The 27,541-nt window shown below is 44.4% G+C and overlaps 1 protein-coding gene across 5 annotated transcripts in view; it reads left to right on the top strand.

The window, feature by feature from the left end:
• Positions 1-27,541, top strand: part of Slc41a2 (solute carrier family 41 member 2) — a 123,260-nt gene that overhangs the window by 21,845 nt on the left and 73,874 nt on the right. For 3 of the 5 annotated variants that reach the window (XM_028880270.2, XM_028880269.2, XM_037196872.1), the window contains exons 2-6: positions 3,590-4,307; positions 7,916-8,023; positions 19,333-19,404; positions 22,504-22,648; positions 26,141-26,287. In XM_028880270.2, the coding sequence (XP_028736103.1) occupies positions 3,756-4,307; positions 7,916-8,023; positions 19,333-19,404; positions 22,504-22,648; positions 26,141-26,287 (1,024 nt within the window). In that variant the 5' untranslated portion in view covers positions 3,590-3,755. The remainder of the gene's footprint in view (positions 1-3,589; positions 4,308-7,915; positions 8,024-19,332; positions 19,405-22,503; positions 22,649-26,140; positions 26,288-27,541) is intronic. The other 2 variants (XM_037196873.1, XM_037196874.1) reach the window with 1 other exon arrangement.

Raw genomic sequence — 27,541 nt, 5'->3', positions numbered from 1 at the left:
CCCCTCCCCCTCCCCCCATCCCACCCCCCATTCCCACCTCCTCCAGATCAAGGTCTCCCCCGAGGACCGGGATCGACCTGGTAGACTCAGTCCAGCCAGGACCAGTCCCCCCTCCCAGACCGAGCCAAGTGTCCCTGCATATGTCCCAGGATTCAAACAGCCAACTCATGCAACAAGCCCAGGACCCGGCACCAACACACGGCTGCCTCCCAAACAGATCAAGCCAAATGACTGTCTCACCCGTTCAGGGGGCCTGATCCAGTTGGGGGCCCCTCAGCCTTTGGTTCATAGATCCTGTGCTTCCATTCGTTTGGTTATTTGTCCCTGTGCTTTATCCAACCCTGGCTTCAACAATTCTCGCTCATATAAACCCTCTTCTTTCTCACTAATTAGACTCCCAGTGCTCCACCAGGGGCCCAGCCGTGGATGTCTGCATCCAGATTCCTCAGACCTTCCTTGGATGGGGTTTATGGCACAACTAACAGGGTGTCTGGCCATCCCATCACCGGAGTAGGTCAGTTCCTGCCGTCTCTCGTCCATTGCCAGCAGTCTTTTGTGGGGGTATCTTTGTGGATCTCCGTGGGTCTCCCTAGCTCTCTGCTTCCTCCCCTTCTCATGTGGTCTTCATTTACCATGGTCTCCTATTCGTTGTTCTCCCTCTCTTTTCTTGATCCAGCTAGGATCTCCCACTCTCTTTCCCTCGACCGTCGCTCTTCATTGTTCCCACTCATGACCAGGCTGTTCATGTAGATCTCATCCATTTCTCCATGTCTTTTTTGGGGTCCCGTTTTCCAGGTAGCCTCACTGGTGATGTGAGTAGCAGTTCAGTCTTAAACCTAGGACCTATGTTTAGGCAAGAACTGCACCAATGAGCTATATTACCAGCCCCTAGATACATCCTTTCCCTGAAATGTTTTCCATCTGTGATTGACTGGATTTGCAGATGTGGAACAACCCTGGTATATGGAGGTCCAACTGTAGTACTCAATCTAGCTACTAGATTCCTGGTGTAACTCCACAGGAAGTCAGTACAGTACCATAATCCTCTGGGGAAGTTAAAAAGAATACAGGACCCATATAGACATAGATATTCTGAGTCAGGAGGCCTGGGGTCTTAGAGCCAATGCAGTAAGAATGTTCTGTGTCTGGAGTTCCCAGGCTTCCCCAGTATTAAAGTAGAGGGGACATTGAAACAGGTAAGCCAGGCCTCAGCACCTGCTTGTCTCACAGACCCCCTTCTGTTCTCTTGTGGTCAGTCACCCCACCCCAGGAGAGGACACACTGAAGAAGGAAAGTGTCGTTAAGTCAACAGTACAGTCTAGCTTGGTATGTGAGCAGTGTGGTAGGCAGTGGGCCATGTGTCCTGTGGAAGTGTACGACAGCCTGGGTGCTCCTGAGAAACATCTGAGGCCTCTAGGTCCTTTGCGATAGACATGGCCATGATGTTACTGTGCAGTTAGGTGCTGCTGGGGCAGGAGCCATAGCCTTGCAGCTCTGTGCCAGCTGGTGACTAGCTACAGTAGCAATCTGTTTGTCTTTTGAGACTGCAGTCACTAGCCAGCTAGTCAGAGACCTACTTGGGGACTGTAGACCACAGCAGACTTGAGGAGCATGGAAGGGCGTTAACCAGCTTTGTTTTGGTTGGCTTACAAAATGGAGGACTGAGCATTTATCATCATTCTTTTGAGTTATTTTCCAAATAATCAAAAGAATATATTCTTAAGTCAATTTAATGTGTTTTTTTTTTATATGTGAGAATGATAGATGATGAGTCTAACCTAATTTCTTTTCTTTTCTTTTTTTTTTCAAGACAGGGTTTTTTTTTTTTTTTTATTTTTGAATGCCGAATGCCATTTATTGAAGGAGGGAAAAGGTCTTAAGTACAGGCTTACAGCACAATGGGAGAACCCCGGAGGGCAGAAGTTCGCTACTGATGTTTTGCAATCTTGCATCTAAGCTGTTAACGCTCAATATGCGGCATACATAGACAAGGAACTTCCTTTAAGCATTCAAGAGGGTGGAATCCGGCAGGGAATTAGCACAGGGAGGATATCAAGGTCAAGGTCAACAAGCAAGGCAACAGTTACCCAAAACAGGAGCCAGGGCCCTACAGGTCCCCCCCTTTTACTAAAAAATGAGCTTCTGACTTAGTTTGCTTGGGATGTCAGCAGGTCACCTTACCTGTCATGGAGACGCCTGCCCAGGCCACACAGGCGCTCTGTCTTAGGTTGGTGAGTAACCCCCAGGCATTACCCGCAAGACAGGGTTTCTCTATGTAGCTTTGGAGCCTGTCCTGGAACTCACTCTGTAGCCGAGGCTGGCCTTGGACTCATAGAGATCTGCCTGCCTCTGTCTCCTGGGTGCTGAGATTAAAGGCATGCACCACCACCGCCCGGCTAACCTAATTTCATTTGTGGAATAAATGCCCTGTACTATATTCAGGATACCTATATAATGTTTTTACAGTAAATGTCAGCTTTGTCTCTTCTTTTTTTAATTTTTTCGAGACAGGGTTTCTCTACATGTCCTGGAACTTACTCTATAGAGCAGGCTGGCCTTGAACTCACAGAGATTCTGCCTGCCTCTGCCTCCCAAGTGCTGGAATTATAGGCGTGTGCCACCACCGCTTGGCTTGTCTCTTCATATTTTAATGAGAAACGTGTAATAACCTTTAAGTAAAGGAATATGGCTTATTAGTTAGTATTTACAATTAGTACAATGGTGTATACTTTATTGTGTCTTTTATGTTGAAATGTATAAGTGGCTGAGACTATTTTTGGTGCTGAAACACAGAAACAAGCACCATTTAATTTTGCGTCCTCTCCATGGTGATCTGAGCCATCACCTCTCCTCCTCCTCCTCCTCTTTTTGGTTTTGTTAGAAAGACGGTCTCACTATGTAGCCGAGGTTGGTCTCTATCTCTGGGCAGTCCTCTACGTTGGCCTTCTTAGTTCTACTACCACAGAGTGTACCCCAGGTCCAACAGATGCCATTACTGCATTCTTAAATGTATCCACTGTAGAACTTCAGAGGCAGTCAAAGACCTCATACGGGCTTCAGTTACAACAAGTATACAAAAATAAAAACACTTTTAACCATATAAATTACAAAACGTTTCTGTATTTTGTTTGTTTCATTTTTTTTGAGGCAGGATCTCACTGTGTAGTCCTGGCTGGCTTGGAACTCACTGTGTAGTCCTGGCTGGCCTTGAACCTTTGCCTCCTGAGTGCTGGGATAAAAGACATGCACCACTCCACCTGGCTTCTGCACTGTATTTTCGTTTGTCTGTTTGTTTCTCTAGACAGGGTTTCTCTGTGTAGTTTTGGAGCCTGTCCTGGATCTTGCTCTGTAGACCAGGCTGGCCTTGAACTCACAGAGATCAGCCTGGCTCTGCTTCCCAGTGCTGGGATTAAAGGCGTGTACCATGGCTGCCAGGCTCTGCACTGTATTTTTATTAAAAACCACTTGTATGTCACAAAACAGATCTGCGTCCAACTCATGGAATAGAGTGTGTGACTCCTGTGCTTGTATGAAAATCAATATAAGTGTAGTTAATCGAAGTTTTAAATTTTATTTTTTTTCTTTGCAGATTGAATCTCTCTCTGAAACTTCTGAATGTTTTTTTTTACTAGTGGGAACATTTTCTACACAGCAACGCTGATGGCTTAATTTTGGCAAGTGCTGGTGTGGCTTTGGTTCTGCTGTGCTTCACGGAGCTTGAGTCTGAAGGATACAGGGCTTTCTGGGATGACAATATGACTCACAGTAAAGGAAGATCTGTCACTCACAAGACAAGTGGCAGTCCAGACACTGGAGGAGGCTTTGTAGACTGGACTTTAAATTTCAACACAATTCAGTCGGACAAGTTTTTAAACTTGCTTTTAAGCATGGTGCCAGTCATTTACCAGAAGAACCAGGAAGACAGGCATAAAAAATCAAATGGCATTTGGCAGGAAGGATTGTCAGGTGCAGTGCAGACCTTCAGCAAGAGATCAGAGCCACATCTGGACTACCACGAGTTCTCGGAGCAGGCCTTCCACGGCGGCAGCGGGCACGCTCCAGCCAGCTGCAGCCCCAAGTATGACGACTACGCCGGCTATAACTACTGTGATGGGAGGGAGGCTTCGGAAACCACCGCCATGCTACAGGACGAAGATCTGTCCAGTGAGGGCGATGATGTTATTGTGGAAACAAACCAGAAGCTACCGAGGGAGTCCAGCGGCATCATGGCTCTGCAGATACTCGTGCCGTTCTTGCTGGCTGGGTTTGGAACAGTTTCTGCCGGCATGGTTTTGGACGTAGTACAGGTGAGTGTTCATCTTTAGGTTCATTGTGTGCGTGCGTGCGTGCGTGCGTGCGTGTGTGTGCAAGCACGTGCTCGAGCGCGTGCATGTGTGCTCACTCGTGTGCTTCCTTACATGCTTTCCACCTTGTTTTGTGAGGCAGGGCCTCTCATTTGTACCCGGAAGTTGCTGACTCAGCTGACAGCCAGTGAAGCTCCAAGGCCTGGCCTATCTTGGCCTCTTCAGCATTGGGATTATGTCTGTGCCACCATGCTTGGCTTTCTGTTTTTTTTTTAAATTAATTAATTGATTGCTTAAATAATTTGAAACAGGAATTTCCACATCACCTTGCCTATCCTGGATGGACCAGGCTGGCCTTGAACTCACGGAGATCCAATTGCCTCTGCTTCCTAAGTGCTGGGATTACAGGCGTGTGCTATCACTCCCAAGTGGCTTTCTTTTTTAAAACATAGGTTCTGAGGATTGAATCTAGGTTCTTATGCTTACTCATTCCAACCCCTTCCTTCCCTCCCTCCCTCCCTCTCTCCCCTCCCCTCCCATCTCCTCCCTTTCCCTCCTTTCTCTTTTCCCCTCTTCCTTCATCACTTCCCTCTTTCAATGAGTCTCACTGTCTAGCTTTCATTGGCCTTGAACTTACAGTCTTTCCTGCCTTAGGCCCCCCAACCTGGGGTTAGAGGTGTGTGCCCACATCTGGTTGACTTCACGTATTTTTATTCAAATGCTTGACATAGGATACATGTCTCAAACATTTATCTTTGCAGCGCTGAGATGGGAGCATCGTGTGGTAGGAGCCTGAGCGACATCCCCAGCATTCAAATGTTATTTTAGATTTAATTTGTTCCTTTGTGAAGTGAGTGACCTGAGAACTCTGTTATCTCTGCTAACTTCTCTTTTAGAAGTTAAAAAACAAAACAAAAAAAAAAAAACATTGTCTTTTTTTTCCCCATGCTGTGGATTGAACCCACATTCCAAAGAAAGTAACTCTTTATTACAAACCCCAAAATAAAAGCCGGGCGGTGGTGGCGCACGCCTTTAATCCCAGCACTCGGGAGGCAGAGCCAGGCGGATCTCTGTGAGTTCGAGGCCAGCCTGGGCTACCAAGTGAGCTCCAGGAAAGGCGCAAAGCTACACAGAGAAACCCTGTCTCGAAAAAAAAAAAAAAAAAAAAAAAAAAAAAAAAAACAAAAAAAAAAAAACCCAAAATAAACCAAGTAAAAGAAAGGCCCAGTAAGCAAGCAGTATGTTGAAATATTCTGTTTTAAAATAAAAAACTTCCACATGCTCATTAAAGTGTGTTCAAACAATGTAGTGCTAAAATAAAGACTAACTTCTGTTCCCCATCTCTACATCCAAAATGCTCTTCTTTGTCTTCATCTTCCTCCTCTACCTCCTCCTCCACCTCCTCCACCTCCTCCTCTTCCACCTCTTCCTCCTCCTCCACCTTCACTTCCTCCTCCACCACCTCCTCCTCCACCTCCTCCATTTGTGTGTGGTGCTGGAGATAGTGCCCAGGGCCTATATGTCAGGCAAGTCTTCACTCCTGCTCCCAGTGACTGAGGCACGTTTACACTTGTACTTGCTGTGTGTGTGCATAAGGTGCTAATGTGGAGGTCAGAGGACAACTTACAGGGGTTGGCTCTCCCCTTCTCTGAGGGGTCTGGGGTAGAACTTGGGTAGTCGGGCTTGTCGACAAGTGCCTTGACCCACCCAGCTGGTCCTTTTCACATGTCCGTACTAGCTTTGAACCCCAGATGGATTCCCACCAGGGTCTGAGGAAGATGGATGGGATGTCTGACTCTCTAGGTCCCAGGTCTTCTTTTATTTGGAGCAACCCCCAGAGCGACTTTACAGGCAAACAGCGGGGTCTGGTTTCCCTGCTTAGCTGATGGATTTCTTCTGCCTTTCTCACCTGTTACCAGTGACAAAGACCTGGTCTTTCTGCCCTGAGTAGATATGCCAGTTCATGAAGTCTCCTGCTGGATAATCCCATTTTAATTGCATCTGTAAAATACCCCTCTGTGTTATTAAGCCGTTATGTGATCTTTTCCGTTTAGGAAGCAATTTTGTATCTGTTAACTTTATGGTGTTTTTCTTTCTTTTTTTTTTAATTTATTTTTTTAATTACAGTCATGATATTCATTAATTACACTCATGATATTACATTTGTGGTATTCATTGATTACACTCACATTATTCATTCAATGACTGTATTTATGATATTAATTACATTAATTGTATTGATTTATTACATTCATGATATTATGCCCTGATAGTACGTTCCCTTTGTGGGGTTTTTCCATCACACAAAACAGATTCTATACTCAGGAAATCATTTTTCCATATTTATGGTGTTTTTCTGAGGCCATTTATTGCTATCTTCATTTCATAGATGGAGATGGTGACATCTCTGAGGTCCAACTCCTCCAGCATCTCAGCCAGCTGTGACAGGTCCATCCCTAGAGGCATGAGTTTTGTTTCACCGGGCATGGTGGCACACCAGGGGAAGCTGAGTCAGGAGCATCACGGGCTTGAGAGCACCTGTTCCATTGTATAGGGAGTTGAGGACAGCCGGAGCTACAGAGTGACGCCTTGTGTTAAAAGACGCATTTCCAGTTCGGTGGTGGTTTTATGATCCTGTGTTACACTACCCTTAGCTTCTTACTTTAAAATGAGGACCAGAACCTAGGACTATGAGTTGCTTCAGATGTTAACTTTCAGTGTTTTCTTTCTTTCTTTTTTCTTTTTCCTTCCTTCTTTCTTTCCTTCCTTCCTTCCTTCCTTCCTTCCTTTTTTCTTTTTGACCTTGGGAATGTCACTATACCTCTTGGAATTTTTATCTCCTCATCTGTAAACTTAATAACAACTGTAATTTTCTTGCGACATTGTTCTAAGTAGTGCTGGAACCCAGACTCAATTCCAGATGACCCAGTCCCATAGCCTGAGCCCTTAACCGTTAGCTACATGGGCTCTGTCACCATGAAATGATAAAGTAACTGGGAATGGTGGTACATGTCTGGCATCTAGCATTTGTGAAGCAGAGGCATGAGGATCACAAACTTAAGGCTGGGCTACAGTTAATGGCCAGCCTGAGCGTCTTAAAAACTGAAGGGCTGGTATGTGGCTCAGTGGTAGAGTGCTTGCCTAGTATGTGATAGGCTGCGGACTCCTCCATCTTGAGTACTGCCAATAAAAGATAAAAAGTATGACACAGTAACTCTCAGGAGCCTCAGGGTTAGTGGTAGTTATTAGTGTTAGCTGTAGAATGGGATTGAGTGATGATAGATGTTGAGCCAACACCAACCGAATCTTCTCAAGTCACTCCGATCCTGACCTCAAGAGGGTACATGTTCGTGATTTAGATAACCCGTGCTGCCCTTTAAAACATGGAAGCAGAGCCAGGTGAGGTGGTGCACACCTCAATCCCAGCACTCAGGAGGCAGAGGCAGGCAGGTCTCTGAGTTTCAGGCCAACCAGGGCCACGTGGTGAGACCCTGTCTCAAGTGCAGTGACAGCAAGCAGCAACAAGAAATGAGATGCAAAGTTGGAAATAAACCCTGGGGTCTTTAGAACTGTCCTTGTTCTGAAGAGCGATTGTTTTCTTTGTTCCACAGCACTGGGAGGTGTTCAAGAACGTGACGGAAGTCTTCATCTTAGTCCCTGCACTTCTTGGTCTCAAAGGGAACTTGGAAATGACACTGGCTTCTCGATTATCCACTGCGGTAAGGTTTCCCTACTTCCTAGCCCATGTGTTACTTATTCCTCTCTCCTTAGAAGAGCCTGTGTGGTAAGCGGGTTGTTTTCTCTGTCTGGTAAGTCTCTGGACCTCAGAGTTGTGCCCTGAAAATTCTTGGGGTTCTGTCCTCTGAGAATATCGGCCTGCTTTCCCTTATCACCAGAAGCAGCAATATGTTTACCTCCTTTGATGCCAGGCCACACTAGCAGTTTTTATTAGTGTGCAATGCATGGGGTGGTCAAATTCTGAAAGTGTATATGGGCGTGTGGTTGGTAGAGTTGAAAATAGAGCTGGAATCCTATGTGTTCTCTTCTATAATCTCACAGATTAAATATATTGTGCTTTTTAATTTCCCAGATAGGGTCTCAAATTTACTATATAGACCAGGCTGGCCCTGAACTCACAGAGATCCTCCTGCCTCTGCCTCCTAAGTGCTGGCATTAAAGGCAGGTGCCAATGTGTACATGGCTATATCCTTTTATAGTCTATAACCCGGACGTTGATTTGTCATCCGTTATTGGATATGTAAACACTTTCTAATGGTCTGTCATTGTAGAAAGATATGATGGGAGCTGGAGAAATGGCTCAGGTAAGAGCACCTACTTGTGTGGGACCAGATTTCAGTTCTCACCACAGGGAGACAACCATCCATAACTCCAGTTCCAGGAGATCCGATGCCCTCTTCTGGCCTCAGGCACCAAGCATGTGGTATGCATACATGAGGCAAGCACTCACAAGTAAATAAGTAATGCTGAATAATCTTCCTTTTCTCTCTCTCTCTCTGTCTCTCTCTCTGTCTCTGTCTCTGAGCTAGGGTATCATTCTATAGCTCTGGCTGGCCTGGAATTCATTATTATGTACTCCAAACTGGTCTTAAACTCCAGAGATCTTCCTGCCTCTGCCTCCCAAGTACTGGGATTGAAGGTATGCACCACCACACCTGACATGACCATTAATATATGTGAATGACGGTGCATGCATAAAATTGACATAAATCTGAAGTAAAAAATAAGGTAGAACAGACCAATTGTTAGATGCTGATTTATCTAGTGATTTACTTAAAGCACAGCTTATACTGCCCATTTGCCAAGCATGACTTCACTTGCTACCTGAAACAGAATGGCTGGACAATGGTTATTTGCCCTTAACAACCTGCTGACCGCCATGTACCCTTCTGTAAAATCTTGCTTGCCTGCCCTGCCTTGTGGTTTTGTGTATAAAATGAGAATACAAACCAGACCTGGGATTGAAACCTTTCAGGAACTGCCCTGGCTTCGGTCCGCTGGTGACGACATCTCCTCTCTTTCATTCTCATTGGTGCTGAGGTGCTTATTCCAAAGATCCCCGTAACATCATTTCAGACATCCATAGAGGAGTGAAGAAAATAAAGGCAGGTGAAGGGTAATTCAGGAGGGCAGCCGCAGGTCACGTCTATGGAGATCACTGATCTATATACAGAGCTCATCCTTCTGAGAGGATGATGTGAATCAGTAATATCAGGATCTGAGTGGAGAAGACAATTCTGCAAACCTCATTTAATCGGTGTAATAATGTCAATGGATTTTTTTTATTAAAAATTTTATGTGTAAATATTTTGCTTGAATGTATACATGTGCAACATGTGTATGCAGTGCCCCCAGAGGCCAGAAGAGGGCATCAGCTTCCTTGGAACTGCAGTTACAGATGATTGTGAGCAGCTTCTTAGGAGCTGGCATTGAACCTGCTTTCTCTGCAGGAGCAACAAGTGCTCTTAACTGCCGAGGCGTCTCTCCAGCCCCAGGGTCGACTCTTCATAAGCATTCTCCACAGGTCTTCTTTGTTGTTTTGATTTGGTTTTCAGACAGGGTCTCTACATAGCCCTGGCTGTCCTGGAACTCACTGTGTAGACCAGGATGCCCTCAAACTCGCAGAGATCTACCTGTCTCTGCCTCCTGAGTACTGGGATTACAGATGTGCTCAATCATGCCCAGCTTAGCTATGGTTTCTTTAACAGTTGGGCTTGGGGCAAGAATACAATGGAGTTTCATATGGCATTTATTTACATGGTTTAAGATTAAATAAACTTGAAAACTTTAAAAATTTTACCTTTTTTTTTGTTTTTTCAAGACAGGGTTTCTCTGTATAGCCCTGGCTGTCCTGAAACTCACTATGTAGACCAGGCTGGCTTAGAACTCAGAGATTCACCTGCCTCTGCCTTCCAATTGCTGGGCACAAGGGCATGCGCCACCACCACCTGGGAATAAATTTTCTCTTAAGATCTGAAAGTCCAACCCAACATTTAGAATTCATGATTTTCCTGGGTTCTGGTCTGGAACATGGTATTGTGGAGAGAGCCAGACCCTAGTCCAAGGTTTGTGTCTCTTCTAGTCCCACCTTCGGGTTTCTAGTCACACCTGGAAAACCCTGAAATCATAGCATTCAGGAAGCTAAGGCCTGGGGGGATTGTCGTGAGGGCTACACAGAAAGACCTTCTCACAAAACAAAATACTCCCAAGGGGCCAGACGGATGGCTCGGGAGTTAAGAGTACTTGTTGCTCTTACAGAGGACCTGCTTTTGATTCCCAGCACCAACATGGTGGTTTATAATCATCTAACTCCAGTTCCAGGGGATCTGGCACCCTCTCTGACCTCTGAGAGCATACATGTGGTACATATGTGTATGCACAGGCTGCCTTAGTCAGTGTTCTGTTGCTGTGAAGACACACCATGACCAAGACAACTATTATAAGAGAAAGCATTTAACTGAGGGCTTGCTTATAGTTTCAGAGGTTCAGTCCATTACCATCACGATGGGGAGTGTGGTGGCATGCAGACAGGTGCTGGAGCGCTAGCTGAGAGCTACGACCTGATCCATAGATAGAGACTGAGCTTATCATGGGCTTTTGAAACCTCAGAGCCCACCCCCAGTGATATACTTCCTCTAATGAGGCCACACCTCCTAAGCCTTTACTCCTTTCAAATAATGCCACTCCCTGGTGACTAAGCATTCGAATATATGAGTCTGTGGGGCCATTCTTTTGTTTTGTTTTATTTTGGTTTGGTTTTGGCTTTTTGAGACAGGGTTTCTCTGTGTAGTTTTGGTGCCTGTCCTGGATCTCGCTCTATAGACCAGGCTGGCCTCGAACTCACAGAGATCCGCCTGACTCTGCCTCCTGAGTGCTGGGGCTAAAGGTATGCACCACCACCACCTGGCCTATGGGGCCATTCTTATTCAAACCACCACACAGGCAAAATACTTTTACACATAAAATAAATAAATCTAAAAGCAAGACAAAAGAAAGAAACAATAACAGCCAAACCCCAAGGAGGTGCAGCTAGGCTCGGTGGTGGGTGCCTGTGAGACTTAGGAGGTGGAGCTAGGCTCCATGGTGGGTGCCTGTGAGACTTAGGAGGTTGAAGCAGGAGGAACATGTGTCTGAAGGTAGCCAGGGCTATGTGAGAAGTCAGTCCAGCTGGATTACATCATCAGATCCTGTCTCACGATGTAAAAACCAGGCAACCAACCAGGCGTGGTGGCTTATGCCTTTAATACCAGCCCTCAGGAGACAGAGGCAGGTGGATTTTATGAGTTCAAAGCTAGCCTGGTCTACGTAGATGTTCCAGGACAGCCAGAACTACATCGTGAGACCCTGTCTCAAAAAAAGGGAAGAAAGGAAGGAAAACCAGGCAATCCCTCCACACCCCTCACCACAATGGCAGTAGAAAACCAATGTGGAAGAGAAGCTGTACATTTAAAAGGATGATCCTTAATATTCTACCCTGTAAAACAGTGCAAGTATGATAGCACTTGCTAGTAGCCAGTCACTGCCCACAGAGAAAGTGGTTATTTTTGTGGGAACTTCTGGAGTAACCAAAGGTGCTTGGAAGAGGATGAGTGTTTCTTCCATGGCGTACGACAATTAAAGTCTCTTATCCACTTTTGAAAAGATTCCGAAACTGGCCTGGTGCTGACATGTGGGTGGAAACTCATTCTTTTCCTCCCCTTCTGTTTCTGTGTTGTATTTTCAAACCCAAGGTTTAAGGATACATTTTTCTCAAGTGATGATGTAATACAATAAATGCACTTACAACTCTTAAAATTAAAAATAAGGGGCTGGAGAGAGGTGGCCCAGTGGTTAAGAGCACTGACTGCTCTTCCAGAGGACCCGGGTTCAATTCCCAGCACCCACATGGCAGTTAACAACTACCTATAACTCCAAGATCTGATACCCTCACACAGACTTACATGCAGGCAAAACAAATAAAATTAAAAAAATTAAAAAATAAGTTCCAGGGCTAGAAAGGTAGCCCAGTGTGCAGAATACCTGCCTTGCAAGTGTATGGATCTGTGTGGGGTCCAGAACCTGGTTTTTAAAAGCCAGATGTGGTGATGCACGTTTGTAACCCCAGGACTGGGGAGACAGAGACAGGGGAACCCCCGAGACTTGCTGGCTAGTCAGCCGGGCGTGTTTGGTCAACTGCGTTGACACCTGGGGAACGACATCTGAAGTTGTTGTGCCCTGGCCTCTGCGAGCATGTACACATAACGGGCCTGTGCACCTGCACACACAAAAGTCCATGCATACACCACACACACACACACACACACACACACACACACACACACACACACACACATGATTTCTTTAACCAATCTAATAATGAAATTTTGATAAATGCTTACAATTTAAATTTCATGGTCATTCATTACTCCAGCACCTCATTATTTAATAGTGACATTGACTGACATGCTGAATTTGGGTTTTACCCCTTGGTCATTTGGCATCCAGATGGAATGTGTGTTGGTTATACCCTGGCCTTTGCCTTTAAGAGGAAAAACAAAAAGCATGTATGGTTTTTATTGTGGTTTTGAGGAAGAACATGAGGATTGCTGAGACCGGAATCCAGGAGGTGCCTTCCAGAAGTAACCGAGGAGAGGTCTTGAACATCCCGAGTGTAAGCATTTGAGGAGGACAGATGTTACTGGAAGGGAGCTAGAAGGTGGTTTCTGCTGCACATGGTGCAAAGCGGATTTTGTTCTGGTAAATGCAGTTAAGCATACAAGCATTTAAGCAGCTTGACCACTTTGCCAGGAATAGTGAAGTTTTGGTTCAGTTACCTCAAAGAAAATTGTTCTAGGAGCATTTGTTGTTCTTGAGCCCTGTCCAGCATTTGTTTAGACTCACAATAGATGAGCTCTGCCATTCTGTTCTGAAATAGGTATGCTATAGGGAATCCAGTTAAAGAAAAATATATTTCAAATAAGATTTGCTATCTTTAATCCACATGTTAATGTTAAGTCTCATAGAGGTGAATCTATTTATTCTTGAGGGAATGGGTATCAGGACAGTGTGGGCTAGTTTTATGTCAACTTGACATAAGCTAGAGTCATCTGAAAGGAGGGAACCTCAATTGAGAGAATGCCTCCATAAGATCCAGCTATAGGACATTTTTCAATAATTATTGATCAGTGGGCCAGAGACCAGCCCATTGAGGGTGTTACCACCCCTGGGCTGGTGGTCTTGGGTTCTATGTGAAAGCAGGCTGAGCAAGCCATGGGGAACAAGCCAGTAAGCAGCACTCCTCCATGGCCTCTGCATCAGCTCCTGCCTCCAGGCTCCTGCCCTGCTTGAGTTTCTGTCCTGACCTCCTTCAGTGATGAACAGTGCTGTGGAAGTATAAGCCAAATCAACCCTTTCCTCTCCAACTTGCTCTGGTCATGGTGTTTCATCACAGCAGTAGAAACCCTAACTAGGACAGTCAGGGTCTCACGATAAAGCCTTGGCTAACTTGGAACTCCGCATGTACAGCAGACTGGACTGGCACCCGCGGTCTCCTGCCTCTGCCTCCTGCATGCAGGGATTGCAGGTGTGAGGAAGCTCCCCCAGCTTGGTCTTCATCATTTTAAAGTTTTACTGTGGTGTCTCTATTTTGTACTAAATATTTTCCTCATGAGTCTGGATATATCAGGTTTTATGTTCCTATTTTATGAGTTTTTTTTAAAAAAGATTTATTTATTTATTATGTATAGTGTTCTATCTGCATGTACCCCTGCCTGCCAGAAGAGGGCACCAGATCTTATTATAGATGGTTATGAGCCACCATGTGGTTGCCAGGAACTGAACTCAGGACCTCTGGAAAAACAGCCAGTGCTCTTAACCTCTGAGCCATCTCTCCAGCCCTTCTGTTCCTATTTTAGAGAGGAGAGTTTCAAAATGGTGTAGAAGCCCAGGACTAGGAGGAATCCTGTCACTGAGGTCCCTAGTTGAGGGATCAACCAGAGCCTGTCTTTACGGAGGTAGGGCTCGAGTTACTATGCTCTTAGGTTAAGAATTATGTCACTAGGTCGGGCTTGGAGGCACATGCCTTTAATCCTAGCAGAGGCAGTTAGATCCTGTGAATTCAAGATCATTCTGGTCTATATACTGAATTCCTACATAGTGGGACCCTGGAGAAGATGGGTCAAGGGAGGAAGAGAGGGATGGAGCAGAGATTGAATTGTGTCACTACAGATATTTCAGTCATAATGTAAATGAAATAAGAAAGTGGGGGTCTGGGGCTGAGATAGGAACATTCCAGACTATGCAAAGGGACAGAGGCTAAATTGTTGTCGATATGCTGGGTGGATAGTGTTCCTGTGTGTGAGAGTCTGTGGAGGCATGCCATGTGTATGCAGGTGCCCTTGGAAGCCAGAAGAGTGCGTCTCATTTGCCTGATGTGGGTGCTGGGAACAGAACTCTGGTCCTCTGTAATGTGCTCTTAACTGCTGAACCATCGCCTTTCAGCCCATTTTACTTTTGAAACAGAGTTTCTCTGTGTAGGTCTGACTGTCCTGCAATTCTCTCTGTAAACCAGACAATCCTTGAACTCAGTGATCTTTCTGCCTCTGCCTCCCTAGTGCTGGGATTAAAGGTGTGCACCACCACCATATCCTGGCTAAGGTGGGCATTTGTTGAAGTATTGTATTTTAATGTCAGCACCAGCAGCCTATTAGAAGTGTAAATTTTGGAACCATTCCAAAACTACTGAGCCAATGAGCAGCTAGTAACCTGTTTTAAAATTGACTCTCTAGGGGCTGGAGAGATGGCTCAGCGATTGCAAGCACTGGCTGCTCTTGCAGAGGACCTGAGGCAGGTTCCCAGCACCCACATGGTGGCTCACAACTCCAGGTTGTTTGTAAAACAGTTTCCAAACTGGTGTCTGGAGCTCCAGTTTCTGGGGACTAGGGTGCCCTCCTCTGACCTTTGAGCCCTGCGTCCCGTGCTGCACATACTTACTTACATGCAGCACAGCACGCACAACGTAAAATGCATTCTGAAAAAGTTAAACATGTTCTCCAGAGGTTGGTACAAAGTGCACTGTGGTTTAAGAGGCCTTGTGTTAAATGGCACTGGAAGCCCCTGGGGTTGGGGCCAGGTGTGAGAGGGGAGATCTTAGAACACGAGGTTGGCGAGCTAGCCAGGGGCCAGCTGACCAAGGTCTGGTGGCCTGCCGTAAGAACTTGGCTGCTCTGTGAGTTGGGTCCCGTAGGAAGGCTTTGAGCAGAGGAGTGATGTGACCTAATAGGCAGTCTTAACTGATTGTTTTGACTGTTGGGTTGACACATGGGCAAAGTGTCCAGTCTGTTGCTATAATGTAGGCTAAAGGTGGTGTTGATTTGGATTATGGTGGCACCAGTGGATGTGGTGAAGTCGGTGGGACCTAGAGCTAATTGCCAGAGAATGACAGAAGATTGGCGAGTAGTCACTCCACATTCTCATTACCTGAAAAGGGTAAAACAACTAGTCAGTAGATGGAAAAGTGCTAGCTAGTGGCACTGAGCTGTGGTCATAGTCGTCACCTAGAGAGGCTGATCTCACACATGGGAGAATGAGTTTGTCGTCCTCAGACTGTCGCTGGTAAAGTCACTCCACGCTAGTGACTTCTCGGAACAGCCCGAACCTCACCGTCTCCACTCTCTGTTGCTGCTCTCACGTCTTTTGTTCTTTTTCGCCTGCTTTTCATTTCTTTTCCTTTGCTCTTTTTCATAATTTAAAGGTTTAAAAATATTTAATTGAAATATTTTTTTCCTTTTTCTTCCTTCTATCCCCTCCTATGTCTGCCCCCACCCATACTTCCTCCTAAATTCATGGTCTCCTCTTTTTTTTTTTAAATTTAAATATGCATTGGTGTTTGGCCTGCATGTCTGTCAGTGTGAGGGTGTCAGAGCTGGAGTTACGGACAGTCTTGAGCTGCCATGTGGTGCTGGGAATTGAACCTGTGTCCTCTGGAAGAGCAGCCGGTGCTCCCAACCGCTGAGCCATCTCTCCAGGCCCATGGACTCCTCCTCTTTAACCCTTGTTGTTACGTAGACGTATAAACACACACAGAAACACAGCTTACTGAAGCCTTTCAGTATTTCCTGGATGTACATGTTTCCAGGGCTGACCACTTGGTACTGAATAACCAATCGGGAGACTCATCCCTGGAAGACTGATTTTCCTTCTCTCAGCAGTTGGTACTTGTTGTGCCTCTACGTCTAGGGGTGAGGCCCTGTACGACTCCCCCTATCTACATTGTGATAGCAGCTGGTAATAGAATTGTTCAGGTTGTCTAGGCAGCCATGTTGTCAAGATTTCATGGATGTAGCTTCCTTGTCCTTTCTAGAAGACACCACCCCACAGCAGACTTCGTTCTTCTGGTTCTTACAACCTTTCACCTCCTCTTTGGTGGTCCCTGAGTCTGTCCCTGGGGTCAGTTGTGTTGTAGATGGATCCGTTGGGGCTGGGTACCCTATGGCCAGTTGTTCTCTGCATTTTTGACAATTGTATGGTTTCCTGTAATGGTCTCTGCCGCACAAGAATCTTCTACACTTCTCTGTGGCTATAAGGGTAACTCTTTGGAGTACAGTTAGGAATTATACTGGCTCAGGAAAGTGCCAGAAGTAGGTTCATCTCTAGGATCCGTGACCTCATAAGCTGTGTGTAGTTTATGGACCTGTGATAATGTGATGGTTGCTGGTGGGGTGACCAGAGAAACAGCCTAAGCGCTGGGTCGGGGAGAGAGCCGTGTGAATGTGGCAAGGGAATGTCTGGATGCCCATTATTTCTGACTGCCTTCCAAAAATCATGGCTTCTCCTTTCTCTTGTATTTCCCCAATTTTAGGTAATTCTTGTCATGCAATAACCTGGTTGTTGTATGGACAGGAATTTTGTGGAATGTAGGTCCTGCCTTGGAAGAGGTGGATAGTGATGGTACCAAGTGAATCTGCTACTGATTCCCTAAGCGAGTGGTCTCATTCTGTCTCTCTGCCGTCCTTGATCTCTGTAGGCCCTAATACATGTGTGTCTCTGCTCCCTATTAATGACTGCAGAGGCTTTATGTCTAATGCTTTTTCATGGAGTTGCTCAGATTGCTAACTGCAGCCATCAGCACCTTTTTTAGTGGGTTACCGAAAATGCACACTAATCTTTGCCTGCCTCCTCAGCTCTAAATCTGAGGTGGATTCACTCTTTAAACATTGCTTTCTTGAATAGAGCCCAGATTGTTAGAGCCACAGACATGATTGAATCAATAATCAATCTATAAAGACTGCATGAATAGTTATTCTAAAGCACTGAGAAACCTCAGTATTTGCATTAGCTGGATACTTTGAGGTCAAAGTCCAGAGGGAGATTGCAGAATAAAAAATGGTTTCTAAGCTGAAGAGATGACATATTGATGTGGCACAGCGCTAGTCTGTCCATGATTAAAACTACCTGTAAATATGATTTTATGTGTTTCTGTGGTGCTGGACATCGAGCCCAGGCCCTTGTGTGTGCTTTATAACATTTGTTGTGTGTGTGTGTGTGTGTGTGTGTGTGTGTGTGTGTGTGTCAGGACAGCTTGCAGGAGGCATCCCTCTCCCCCCCCTACCATGTGGCTTCCAGGAGTCAGGTTTCAGTTGCCAGGCTTGGACAGTGAGCAGCTTCACTGCTGAGCCATCTCACTGGCTCCAGATGTTTTAATAACATTTGAAAATCTTCCATGACTAGATGATAGATAATTAAAATCTAACCCAGTGTAATATATTTATAAATGTGTATGTGTGTATTGCTAATGATTGTCCACTGCTTTCCAAACAACTACATTACAAAGACTTGGGGAATTTGGATATAAATTTATGTATATATATTTAACAATTATTTATTAATAAATATTTATAAATAATAAACATTTATAAATAATAAATATATATTTAAAATATATATATTTAATCCCGAGTAATTGAGAAAATTATCTGGATTGCAGAGCAATAGAATATGTGAATATTATTAACCTTATTTAGGAAAGTAGTCTTCCAGTTACCAGAAACATATATATATGTTTTGATAACTGGTAGTATATAATAAAAATCTGCGAACTGATTGAATTTTTTTTTAAGATTTATTTATTTATTATGTATACAGAAGAGGACACCAGATCTCATTACAGATGGTTGTGAGACACCATGTGGTTGCTGGGAATTGAACTCAGGACCTTTGGAAGAGCAATCAGTGCTCTTAACCTCTGAGCCATCTCTCCAGCCCCCTTAAAATATTTATTTATTAAGTATACAGTGTTCTGTCTGCATGTGTCCCTGCAGGCCAGAAGAGGGCACCAGATATCATTACAGATGGTTGTGAGCCACCATGTGGTTGCTGGGAATTGAACTCAGGACCTTTGGAAGAACAGTCTGTGCTCTTAAACACTGAACCATCTCTCCAGCCCCCCTGAATGAATTCTTACTGCTAATAATTATACTCATGATTCAAATACAGAATTATGTACACATGAATGATTTGTTTATATCTTGCTCTTTGGCCAATAACTCTTTGGATTATGTTAGTTTTATGCTATGGATTTATGTACTAACAGCTCAAAATTATAGCATTATTTCTGTTGGGCCTCATTATATCAAATTTGGCATGTGAGGATGGTAATTGATGTAGTTATAACATCTGCCAGTAGATGGATGACTACAACTTGTCGCCAAGCCAGATAGCCGGCTGGTGGTGAGTTCAGAATGTTCTAACACAGGCTGCAAGCAGCAGATTTGTTTTGTTTTGTTTTTTGTTTTTCAAGACAGGGTTTCTCTGTGTAGCCCTGACTGTCCTGGAACTCACTCTGTAGACCAGGCTGGCCTCGAATTCACAGAGATCTGCCTGATCTGCCACCCGAGAGCTGGGATCAAAAGTGTGTGTGCTACCACTGCCCATCACACACAACAGATTTACTAAAGGTGTGTTTGTGCTTTAAGATTTGGGTTTTGTTTAAATAGAGCAGACAATAGAGTGATGCTAATATCCTCCTTAACAGGTAAATGTTGGGAAGATGGACTCACCCATTGAAAAGTGGAATCTAATCATTGGCAACTTGGCTTTAAAGCAGGTAAGTGACACATTTATTCATAGATCTTGGGTGTGAAATTTACCATTTGTTTCATGAGACACTAAAACAATACCCTGAAAAGGTGATGACATCAGTTGATGCCCATGGCCTTTGAAAGTTACTCTATTTCTAGAAACTGATCAGCTTCTTCCAAATGTAAAACAGTGTAAGTACTGAAAACCATGCAAGTACACCTTGGCTGTAATAGAGTCAGCTTTTGCATTAATATTTATACAAATGGTTAAGAATTCATTCAGTACTGTCTTAGTCACTGTTCTAGTGCTATGAAGGGGCACCATGACCAAGGCAACTCTTACAAAAGGAAGCTTTAATTGGGGGCTTAGTCATGATCATCATGGCTGCAGGCAGGCAGGAATAGTGCTTTAGCTGAGAGCTTTCCATCCTGATCTGCAAGCAGTGGAGAGAGACTGGGACTGACGAGGGCTTTGGACATCTCAGTATCCTCTCCCAGTGACACACCTCCTCCAGTAAGGCCACACTTCCTAATCCTTCCTGATCAGTTCCATTAATGGGTGACTAAGCCCTCAAGTATATGAGCCTGTGGAGGCCATTCTCATTTAGACCACCACATGTGCTGTGCTATCTCTCTACTCTTATTTATGACTGATTTTTGGGGGGAGACAGGATCTCATGTATCCCAGGCTGGTCTTAAACTTTTTATGTAGGTGAGGATGACCTTGGATTTCTGATTCTCCTGCCTCCTGAGTGCTGGGATTACAGACGCTCATCACCAGTCCTGGTTTATGTGGTGATGGGGATTGAACCAGAGCCCGTGTATCCTAAGGGAGCACTCCAGCTGATCCCCATCTCTAGCCTCATCTTTATTATTTTTGAGACAGATTTCCAGTGTTGCTCAGGGTGACTTTAAACTCAGACAAAAATGCTCCTGATTCAGTTTCTGAGGCCTGGCATCATGCCCTGCTTTTTGTGTTTTGTTTGTATTAATTTTTGGTTTTGAGTTGATATCACTGTTTCTCAGTCTGATCTCAAACTTCTGGGTTCAAATTAATCTTCCCTGGGTCTACAGGAACACAATACAAGACTGCCTTCTTTAGTTGTTGTTTTGTTTGTTTGTTTGTCTGTCTTAGAGACAGGGTTTCTCTGTGTAGCTTTGGAGCCTGTCCTGGAACTCACTCTGTAGACCAGACCAGGCTGGCCTCGAACTCACAGAGATCCACACATTAGTTGCTTAATTAAACTGAGTTCTTTCCTGGATATTGTGGTCACCCATTTGTTCATGTTGATTTTCCTTAGGTAATGTTGCCATTGTTGACATTAATAAGTCCATTCAGTTCTCAGTAACATACATAATGAACCAGGGATTATGTATCTTCTGTGGCTCCTTCTGCTCTGCGGCGTTTCTGCCTCTTCATCTGTTCTCTCCTGACTCTTAAGTAAATGACTTCAGCTAGCGTGAGCAGCAGGAATATGTACTCATTTGAATGTTAGTTCAGCTAGGCCATAAGATTGAGAACATGGTTGTGGGAATATAATTTCATGCATTGCATTTCAAGGACAAAAGAGTTCCTGAAATAAAGGCCTTTTCATATCTGTGCAGTTATTCTAAGTTGTAGGAATGGAACTAAGAAAGTCTGAGCCCTAACCTCGCCTCTAACATAAACCAGCTGTAGAGCCTTTGTTAATTTACATAACTGTTCTGGGCTTCAGTTCTGTCCTTTCAGTCCTAGTATTTTGTTAGAACAGTCTAAGAACATTTCCACTTGACCATGTAGGAATCTAGGTGGGCTGGTAAAAACATTTCCGGACTGGACTAGGTAGGAATATCAGCATATCAGTGGGAGAGTGCTTGCCTAACATACAAGAAGTTTGTCCCTAGTAACAAGAAAAACACAAAACCCTTCCAAAATTTTATAAATCAATAGAATTCCTAACAAATCAAGAAAGCAAAAATATATTGATTTAAATACTGAACACTGAAGCCATGACTGTCATGAGTGATCTATACAGGTCACTGTGACAGTCCCCACCTCAGCCTTTGGCATTCTGTCGTCCCGTAGTCTCCACCCTCCCTTGCCAGCCTCTTTTGCAACTGTTGTTTAGGATGGTTGCCAGAGATGGCCAGGAATGTTCTGGTCCTAGTTGCCAAAATTCAATGCCTCTTTGGCTTCCTCCCCCAAGGATGTGTGATAAACAGGGACCTTGGACAGATCCATTAAGACACAACAGCTGCCCAACCAGTGAGGCAGTGGTTGGTTGGAGTGGTTGCCACAGACCAAAGAAAGAGGAGAAGATGTGGCTGCGGGCTGGGGTAGGAGAAAGGTTATTCTCTGCATGAAGCTTCACCAGCAATGCTTGTGAAGATGAATGTGGAGTGCTGGGTTAGGACAGACCTGGAGAGATGGCTCAGCAGCTAAGAGATGTGCTGTTCTTCCAGAGGACTTCTCAGCACTCACCAGGTGGCTCACAGCCATCTGGACCTTCAGTCTGTGGGGGCAGAGGCAGGCAGATCCCTGTGAGTTGGAGGTCAGCTTGGTCTACATAGTGAGTTCCAGGGCTGCATAGTGAGACTGTCTCAACAGCAAAATCAACAAAAACCATGTGGTCCCACATTCCACACCTGTTGCCGTAGATTGGGGCAATTTGAGAGGCCACTGTCCTAAGTATTGTAATTTATTTTAAAATGGTGAAGGTGACCTCGGCAGGTTGGAGTGGAGGAGCCCCAGAGTCACGCCACACAACAGAACTCACATGGAGGGTTTATTGGGGAGACAAGAGCTGAGGAGAGAAGAAGAGAAGGGGGCAGAGGCCTGTCCCCGGGGAAGAGAAAGAGATGGGAGGTGGGCAAGGCCCACCTTTTATAAAGGAATGTAACAAGTGCACACAGGGGATGCTCTTAGTGTTTGCAGCCGAGGACATATCCTGTCAGGACCCTGAGGTCCTATACAGTACAGATGCCCGAATACTAACATTAAGTGCTATTAAAACTCAAATTCACTAACCTCTTTAAAATGAAGGCAGTTCCGTTACCATGCACAGCACTTCTATCTTGTAATGATTAACTAATGAAAAGGTAATGTTTTAAAAATCACTGATCTGGATTTTACAAACTATTTTTAGGTCCAGGCCACAGTGGTTGGTTTTTTAGCGGCCGTGGCAGCGATCATATTGGGCTGGATTCCAGAAGGGAAGTATTACCTCAGCCATTCCATCCTTCTGTGCTCTAGCAGTGTGGCAACCGCCTTCATTGCGTCGCTTCTGCAGGGTAGGTGAGCTTGTGAGTGTCTGCTTGGCAGTTTTTAAATTTTTAATAAAAGGCTTGATTTCCCAGGATGGTGACTTTTTTTAAATTCATCTATTTATTTTACATTCTGGCCACAGCCACCCCCCCACCCCCCCTCCCATACTCCCGTCCCAATCCCTTTCCCCCATTTCCCAATCTCCTCCTTTTCCATCTCCATCCAGGAAAGGGCAGGTCTACTGTGAGCATCAACAAAACATGGCATATCAAGTTGCAGTAAGACTAAGCACTTCCCCATGTATTATGACTGTGCAAGACAACCCAGTATGAGGAGTAGGGTCCCAAAAGCCAGTAAAAGAGTCGGAGACAGCCCCTGTTCCTGCTGTTAGGATTCCCACAAGAAGACCAAGCTACACAGTTGTAACATGTATGTAGAGGGCCTAGGCCAGTCTCATGCAGGCTCCCTGGTTGTCAGATCAGTCTCTGTGAGCCGAGCCCTTATGGGCCCAGGTTAGTGGACTGTGTGAGCCTTCCCATGGTGTCCTTGACCCCTCTGGCTCCTACACTCCTTTCTCCTCCTCCACAGGATTCCCAAACTCCGCCTAGTGTTTGGCTGTGGATCTCTGCACCTGCCTCCAGGATGGTGACTTTTAAAATGGTATTTGTTCATGATGAAAATGGCCACATGAACTTTATATAATCTTAGTTCAGATGTATTTTTATGTTACTATTTATTTATTTATTTGGTTTTTCAAGACAGGGTTTCTGGCTGTCCAGGAAATAGCTCTGTAGGCCAGGTTGGCCTCAAACTCATAGAGATCCACCTGCCTTTGTCTCCTGAGTGCTGGGATAAAAGGCATGCACCGTCAACACCTGGTTTATTCCATTATTTGTAAACACAGTGGAGAACAGGGTTTTGAGGTTGTCTCCTTGGCCATATGTGCTCTGGCTCAGTCTTCAATAAGAACAGTACAATGGCTCACTGTTTTCCCTAAGAGTTAAGAAAGGCCTTCCTGGAAATCACCTGGACTTTCTGGCCTGTCACAAGATTTCTAGGAACTCTCAGTTTCAAAAGCAATCCCTCATTTAAATTATTGGTTGAGGGTACTTCCTGCACTCCCAGAGGACCTGAGTTCAGTTCCCAGAACCCACATGAGGCAGCCCACAACTGCCTGTGATTACAGCCCAGGGTAAAGGGTGAATCCAACACCAAGTGCCTCTGAGGACACCTGCACTCACGTGTACTCTGTCACACAGACACACAAGTATGCACATTAAAACACCCCAAACTTTAAGTGACAATATAAATATAACCTTGTGTTTATGCTTAACATAGCATATTTATGGTTATATGTTAAAAAACAGAAGTTAAAAATTAACTGAGCTGGGCAGTGATGGTGTACACCTTTGATTCCAGCACATGGGAGGCAGAGACAGGAGGATTTCTGTGAGTTAGAGGCCAGCCTGGTCTACAGAGTCAGTTCCAGGACAGCCAGGGCTATACAGAAATCTTGTCTCAATACCACCCCCAAATAAAAATTAACTACATTAGAATTTACATTGAATTGTCTTCTTTATATTTATTGATATGAGCACTATACGAGGCACCTTGTATGTTGTGGGATGTAGTCATTGAAGCTCAGTGTTTACTATGTTTTTTTAGCTTGGTTTTCTGAGATAAGGTTTCTCTGTGTAGCCCTGGCCATTCTGGAGTGCTCTATGTAGACCAGGATGGCCTCAAACTCACAAGATCTCCCTCCCTCTGCCTCCCAAATGTTGTTTGTGATCTAACGCATGAGCCATCAGGTCTGGATAGTTCTAGCTGCTCTATCTACCTATCTACCTATCTATTTATCTACCTACCTACCTACCTACCTACCTACCTACCTATCTATCTATCTACCTATCTATCTATCTATCTACCTATCTATTTATCTAATTTTTTTTTGAGACAGGGTTTCTTTGTGTAGCCCTGGCTGTTTTGGAACTCACCCTGTAGACCAGGCTGGTCTTGAACTCAGGGATCCGCCTGCCTCTGCCTCCCAAGTGCTGGGATTAAAGGTGTGCACTTGTTGAGTCTGAGTTCATATGAGTTCATATGCAAAAGCAAAGAGCCTTTATTGCAAGCTAGAGCTTGGGCTTCCTGTCCATTCCAGCACAGCAGTCGGATAGGGAGAGCACTGAGGTCAGTTATGGCAGGGTTTTTAAGGAGTACAGGATGGGGGTGTAGGGGAATTCCAGATTCAGATGGGGGTTGAACTCCTGATCGGGCCGGAGTGAGGCAACAGAAGTTTTGTCTAACAGTGTTGGTATTAGTGTTGCTGCAAGGAAATTGGCAACCTATATACTGATCGTGTAAGCTATTTTTTTTTTCCTCGTTTTTCGTGACAGGGTTTCTCTGTGTAGCTTTGCGCCTTTCCTGGAACTCGCTTTGGAGACCAGGCTGGCCTCGAACTCACAGAGATCCGCCTGGCTCTGCCTCCCGAGTGCTGGGATTAAAGGCGTGCGCCACCACCGCCCGGCTGTGTAAGCTATTTTTTATTTTTTATTTATTTATTTTTTAGAAGTTCTTTTTTTTTTTTGGTTTTTCGAGACAGGGTTTCTCTGTGTAGCTTTGTGCCTTTCCTGGGACTCACTTGGTAGCCCAGGCTGGCCTCGAACTCACAGAGATCCGCCTGGCTCTGCCTCCCGAGTGCTGGGATTAAAGGCGTGCGCCACCACCGCCCGGCCGTAAGCTATTTTTTATGTCCTAGAGCATTTAGTACTTGTTTGTCTCAATTCTGATTGGTTCTCTGCAGGGTATAATTTGTGGTTTCTCCTGGTTATTGTAATAGTGAGGCCTAGTCCCAGTATTGTTAGTCTGCAGCCTATTATGGCTGCACTAATTTTTGTTTGTTTGTCGTTCAAGACAGGGTTTCTCTGTGTAGTTTTGGTGCCTGTCCTGGATCTCTCTCTGTAGACCAGGCTGGCCTTGAACTCACAGAGATCTGCCTGGCTCTGCCTCCCGAGTACTGGAAAGGCGTGCACCACCACTGCCCAGCCACTTCATTAATGTTAAGTTAGGCCTCTCATTCCTGCTCCCTAGCACTTCACTGTAGACAATAAGATGAAGCATTTTTAGTTACCATATATGAGTGTATTTGTTTTATTGCTATGCATATAAATAGGATTTCTCTTTTTAGTGTTTTCATTCTTCAAGGGTTAAAATGAAATCTGTGGTTTGATATATATGTATTACATTTAAAGCATATGCCTCATTAAATTCAAAATTTTAGTTTTAACATAATTTTACAGTAAATGCAACATTGAGCGGATGATATTCTTCTGGGATCTCTTGCAGCTTGCTGAAGGGCATTTTGCCAAAGGGGTTACAGTAAAGTATTTTGTTTGCTTTATAAATTTATTTGAACATTCTAACTGGAACTGGTGTGCTTTTTCTCCAGGCTGTGTATTTCAGTGTTTGGGGACTGGATCTTCTGAGGCAGCATCAGAAGTAACCGGTGTTCTTTCTCCTAGGAATAATAATGGTTGGAGTTATCGTTGGCTCAAAGAAGACAGGCATAAACCCTGACAACGTGGCCACACCCATTGCTGCTAGTTTTGGTGATCTGATAACTCTTGCCATATTAGCTTGGATAAGTCAGGGTTTGTACTCCTGTCTTGGTAAGTTGACTTGAAACTAAACATGGCATTATTCAATCTTTAAAAGTCAATGTTGTAAAATGTCATGAATCCCTGGTGACCTTCATCTCTTTAGAACCTGTGGTAGGATTGACTAGAACACTGTAACTTGTACATTTATTATGTGGTGTGGTTCTTGTGTGTTTTTTTCTCTTACTGAGTTCAGAATGCTAAGAAAATGTTTATCCTCTGTAAATTCTGTTTCTTCCTTTCTGCCCTGCCCGGCTTGCTTTCTTGAGGTGGCCTCATTCATGTAGCCCCAGGCTGTCCTCAGACTTTCTATATGGACAATTCTTGATCCTCCTGTTTCTGCCTCCTAACTCCACCTCCCAAGTGTTTGGGTACAGGTGTGTGGGATACAACACCTAGGAATCCTTTAAAATTTCAGACACGGTGGAGGACCGTAGAAGTTCTGTGTGCTCCCCTGTTTACACTTTCTGCTGTTGAAGTTTAACACAGGCCTGTCGTACTCCATGGTGTCTGTGCTTCCTTCCTTTTGGAATCACCCTACACTGTTCTCTTACGCATTTTGAACATGACAGTACAGGGTTACCATGTTTTTTTTTTTAATTTACCAGTGAGTTATTTTTCCCACATCAAAACCCCATACTAATAAGTAGCTTCAAGACAATTAAAAACAAAACAAAAATCCTGAATACTAGGTGAAATTCGAGTCATCTTATATACACATTCCTGATGAGTGCTGATGGGAACTGTGTTGAGTCCAATGAACTATTTTAACTGGATCGTGTGTTCTGGAACCAGTGTTAGTGAATATTATTTGTGTGCATGAGTTAAAGGCAGAATGTTAGTTGTGCTTTCATTTTCATGCCAAATTTGTGTGTATGCACATGCATGTGTCAGATGTCCAGTTTAAAAAGAACCCACAACTTTACTATAATAAAATTATTTACAAGTCAATCCCAAAGCAAATATTTATTCAGAAATTGCTCATGAGTTTTATATAGCCTTATGATATAATTTTGAATACATCTAAAGTATATTTAAAGTTTGAAGAGGAGCTTCAGATGCATTTTGAACCAGAGGAAGGCTTTTTCCTATCAAATGCAATAAACTTTGTATGACTTTGGCAATAGCATGGAAAACTTCATTCAGGATGTGATTTGATGGATGACATAAAGACATACTCTGTATGTTCAGATAAGTCGTTTCTCACTTGAAGATAAAGAGGCATTGCCTGAAATAATGGGTAAAATAAAAAACCAGTGCCCTGAG

This window comes from Peromyscus leucopus, chromosome 18 (assembly GCF_004664715.2).
Source record: "Peromyscus leucopus breed LL Stock chromosome 18, UCI_PerLeu_2.1, whole genome shotgun sequence".
Classification (NCBI taxonomy): Eukaryota; Metazoa; Chordata; class Mammalia; order Rodentia; family Cricetidae; genus Peromyscus; species Peromyscus leucopus.
This window is presented reverse-complemented; position numbering and strand designations above follow the sequence as displayed.